The sequence below is a fragment of the Triticum aestivum genome, chromosome 2A, assembly GCF_018294505.1.
Source record: "Triticum aestivum cultivar Chinese Spring chromosome 2A, IWGSC CS RefSeq v2.1, whole genome shotgun sequence".
NCBI lineage: Eukaryota > Viridiplantae > Streptophyta > Magnoliopsida > Poales > Poaceae > Triticum > Triticum aestivum.
In genome coordinates, this window is record NC_057797.1 from 571,601,352 (window position 1) to 571,606,161 (window position 4,810).

A 4,810-nucleotide genomic window follows, 5' to 3' on the forward strand; every position below is an offset into this window, starting at 1 on the left:
TAAGTGTCGCCATCACCTAGCTCGACGCGTGATGTGCCCACTATGCGGCAAGGCAAACTAGGGTACATATCATGCAGCTATGTTATGGGATTTGATGACCGAAGTCTGGCCTATACCCAATAAGGAACAAGTTTTGTACACCGAAGAAGAATGGTTGTTAAACTTTTTGGCACTGCATTCAAGTGACATTCGAGATATGATCATCATGTTAATATGGAGGATTTGAAACCTTCAGAATGACCTGGTTCATGGTAAAGAAATTGCACGGATGAAAGCTTTGAGGAGTTTCTTATGTAGCTACCTTAACTTGGTCCATAATATATAACATCTCATAACTGAGCAAGTAATCAAATGCAAGTCTCTTGTTAATGATGTCGTTAAGGTGCAGAGTGTGAAGGTTCTTCTGCCGGCGCCCCCATGGACACTGCCACCAGCGGATTGGTTTTCTTTATCAGCGGATGGGTCTTTGTCCTCAAAGGATGAATCAGCAAGAGCGGGCATAATCTTGAGGAACAACAATTGTGAGGTTACTTTTGCTTCATACCAGCTGATGTTCTATTGCAACAATGCTCTCGAAGCGCAGATTCAAGCAATAATGATAGGAATGTCACTGGCCCTTCAATAGTCTAGCCTTCCTGTTGCACTGGTCGGACTCGATGATAGCTCTCTCTTTTATGTCAGTGCTTCCCTTGCCAAATCACCATTTGGTAATCTTGTTAAGGAAATCAAGAATCAAATGGTAGAACGGGAGTTTAAACCAATTGAGATAGCTAGGTCCCATAATAGGGTTTCACATTGTCTCGCTAATTATGCTCGTACCGCTCATAACACCACCTGTTGGTTGCAATAAGGCCACCATTTCATTCACAATCTTGTATTAGCAGATTGTAACCATCTGGCCATGGAATGAAATCTCGTGGTTACCCGGGAAAAAAAACTAGGTTGATAACACGTGTGTTCCCGTTAAAACTCAACTCCCGAACTGTTGTTTCACTGATGCAATGGAACAGGCAGCTTCGGCTCTTATTTGCCTACCCAAAAGAACCATCGCCTGAATACGCGACCAAATCGTTCAAAATTCCGTCCGTTGTACGTATCAAGGCTATATGTTCAGTGGAATATCAAACGTGTTGTTGTCAGGTGATCCACCAAATAAGTGCGTCAAGAGGTAACTGGTTATCCTTCATCATGTTCAAGTAGCCGAAAGAAAAAATGCTCATCAGGGCTGGATCGTTACAACCATCCTGCCAGTATTATTTTCTCAGACGTTCCGCCAAAAATCCAAGAGCTCGCCGCAAGCGAACCCAAGACTAGGAAACATATACAAATATAGAAGACAAACTCTTCTGTGCTCGTAGTCGCAGCATTTTATGGAGCACAAATGTCAAATTAAGCTAGGACAGAAAGGTATGCCTGCTCCCTGGCTCTACGATGATGGTGCCGGTGCCAACTTCTTGGGTGGTGGATTTCCTCCAGCAAGCAGCACGTACGCATAGAAACAAGCCATCGCAGTGCTGCACCATTTTGAAGAAAGAGTAACAATACATCAAGGTCTTCAATTTCCACGAGAAAAATGAAGGGGGTTATACATCAACAGTAAGGTACCTCAGTGAAGCGTAGAAGCCCCAAGGAAGAATTCTATTTGTCTGCAAGACAGAACTATGATTAACTCACTGTTATGAAAGGAATGATCCATACAAATGGAACGTGCACGGTAGTTACCAGTAAATATGCATGAGAATACTTCCATGCAAGGACAGCAGAAATTGCTAAAACAGAGCAAATTGAACATGTCAATAAGCAAACATGTAATACAGAACAAGCAAACATATAATACACCAAGAATATGGAATGTTATCTCACCTGCTTGGCCCAATATAAACAGGAAGCTGGATCTTCCACTCCTCCAGAAGTTTAAACTGAGGGTACCAAGAAGGAGCGTAGCAAGCCCAGGTGCAACACCTAGGACAAGACTTACAGTACTCCTAGAGAAGAAGTAGCCTAGAAGCCCCATGCAGAACAAAAGACCACCTGCACTACCAAGTGAAATTATTTGTTATATGCAGACACATCCAAGCGAACAGGGTTCATGTTTTCAGTGCTACTTTCTACAGGGTACCATTCAAGACTGATGAAACCGTTAATGAAATAAGGAACATTTCCTGTTTGAAGTATGACTGTAAAAGAAAGCAGTCATGCCACTCTCATTTTCAACTGGTTTAGGATTATTTATCATACCTATATAGCAAGGGCAATCTCTGACATTCTTTAGAATTTCTGCTATATAAGGAAAATTGCAGCATTTCTGAAACTTGCAGGATCAATCAACACTATAGCAGTGAGTTTGGGTAATTATGCAGTGAGAAGCTCATCTTTACTTTCAAACAGTTACGACCTTACTGCTCACTTTCATTAACAAGCTGAAGAAAATAATATCGCTTTACAATGTATACTGGTAATTCTCCTAAAAGCGAAACTGGTATTTGCAAAATCAAACCCACCAGGAAACTTCTGCGGCAGGATTTTACATTCACCCACATGCTTATTCAATTAGAAAATGACAGGATTTTGCCTTTGTTGTAAAAAGAGTTACTTACCGAAAGGAATCCCAAAACAAAAATCATGGATCTTAGCACTCCTCTTTTGGGGAGTAACATCTTCAACTGCTGCTACAAGTTCACCTGCTTGATCTGATCTCGAATTCAACTCTTCAGCTCGAGTGTTTTCATTAGCACATTTTGTTGCAATTTTGGCACCAAAACCAAATGGCTTCCTACCCACTGCACTGGTAGAAACTGAAAGCTGAGGCAACAAAATATGTTAAAAAGGTAAAGTCAACCTTTTTTGAGTTTTGCATTATTTTCTCTAAGAAACAAATCTTCTGGTCATTATACCCAAGCTAATCCTGTGGAAGAGCATGGCTTGATACTGCAGGATATAATGTACTACCTCCGTCCCAAAATAAGTGTCTCAAGGTTAGTACAACTTTGCAGTTTGCAGTAAAGTTAGTACAAAGTTGAGACACTTATTTTGGGACGGAGGGAGTACTTTTTTGCAGAATATTATAACACCAAAATGCATCTCAAGACTTGTGCCACCAAAATGCATTTACTACCAATGGTGATATGTATCTAGATGTATTTTAGTTCTAGATACATCCATTTCTGCGACGAGTAATTTGGAACGGAGGGAGTACAACAGAACAATTAAACCAGCTAAGGTTCTCATCTCAAAGGTCCTCCCAATAAGGGCAGAAATACATGCACTGATTAAACGCTTGACTATAAAAATCGGAAAGCTTGATCATGTGGTTATATATTTGGTCCATGCTAGAAGAACAAACTGTAAACTACAGAAGTATGAATTCAAATGTTTATTGTTCCAAATTTCTACAAGCAGATTCAGCAACCATTTTCTTGCCTCTTTGTGATCTAATTTTCCTTAGACAACGTGCACGCACCATCAATGATCAAACTACCAGATGCCTGTAAATGGAAAACTTCCCCTTACTACACCTACTAAATTGTCAAGTGCACATAAACTCGATATTTCTTCTTTATGAAAATCACAGAAAAACTGGTGTATTTTACACAACAACAAAATATTCTAGTGGTCAATTGTCAAGAACTTATAAAACAACAGTAACATGTTCTTCAGATGAGTAGAGTGTCATCCAATTCCAAACACAAGAAAATATAACAGGGTATGAATGAATTACCCAAAGATAGTGTTTACTGTCTGGATCAGGGTAATACCTTTAGTGAACCGGCGAGAGGGTGACGTGGCCACCGGCAGGAGGAGGGGACTCTGAAGGCTCCATGCCTCCGAGCGACTGTGGCCGATCCACGGAGCTGCGCCGCCGCTACCGCCATGTGGGATTGCGATGGTGAAACAGGACTTTTTACCATTTGCCCTGAAGTTGGTGCAACTTTGTTGATTTATTTGGCCAAATTGGTGTGCCGCCGTTTCAAATGCCCTGAAGTTGATGTGCCAATCAATGAGTTCCCGACATGTGTGATACAAAATGAAGTACTCACTTAAATCTAACCCACCCCACCCCACCCCCCTCCCCCCTTTTCCACAAGCATATATGGTTTGCACCTGAACGGCAGCCACGCAGCAGGAGCGCGTATATGCTCACTTTCTCATAAATTTTGTCCAGTTTTTCCCACAAAAATTATTTGATCACAGGAAAACAAGAGTCTCCTTAATTAGAAATAAAAACGCTAAGAATTTTTTTCATGGCATCTATGTCGAATAACGAGTTTCTCATCTAGGGTTTCCACGAGGGATTCAACCAATCAAGGAACTCGTTAGAGAGGAAAATATAAGGGGGGGACGGAGCATACCTTGCCGTCGCTGTCGCCCTGGCTGCCGGACTTGGACCGAGGTCGAGGGGGCGTCGGGGCAGCGACTGAAAGAGAGGGAAACGAGAGACGAGGAAGGAGGGTTGGAGGGAGGAGAGATCCCAGGATCTGTTCGCGGCGGTGCGGGGCCTGTCCTGTGGGCAGACCTGGAAATTAACCAGGGGCGGTATGGTTATTTCAGTCATCCCGAGGGTTAAAAAGTTTAGCAATTGATCCTCTGGACCAAAATTTATCCAAGGAATGTGTCACACTCACGGTCGTTAAAGTGCGACTCTTCTTCCTTCTCTCCCGTGCCCTTCTCTCCCGTCTTCTTGGCCACGCTTGCTACCTTGCACAGTTCGTGCTTCTTCTTTCCTCCTCGACGTTTCTTTTTTTTTACCGGAAAAACTTCCAATCTATTCTTCTTGAATCATGATAGTACAACGAACACTAGAAATAATAAA

The 4,810-nt window shown here is 42.1% G+C and overlaps 1 protein-coding gene across 1 annotated transcript; it reads right to left on the reverse strand.

Moving 5' to 3' along the window:
* Positions 1–1,161: 1,161 nt before the first annotated feature.
* On the reverse strand, positions 1,162–4,592 carry LOC123189492 (protein FATTY ACID EXPORT 1, chloroplastic). Its single transcript, XM_044601920.1, has 7 exons — positions 4,350–4,592; positions 3,756–3,976; positions 2,598–2,802; positions 1,864–2,031; positions 1,723–1,769; positions 1,606–1,646; positions 1,162–1,514 (listed from the first exon to the last, which is right to left on the reverse strand). The coding sequence occupies exons 2-7, from the start codon at positions 3,906–3,908 to the stop codon at positions 1,427–1,429; spliced, it is 702 nt and encodes a 233-aa protein (XP_044457855.1). The 5' UTR covers positions 3,909–3,976; positions 4,350–4,592; the 3' UTR covers positions 1,162–1,426.
* Between the last annotated feature and the right edge of the window lie 218 nt (positions 4,593–4,810).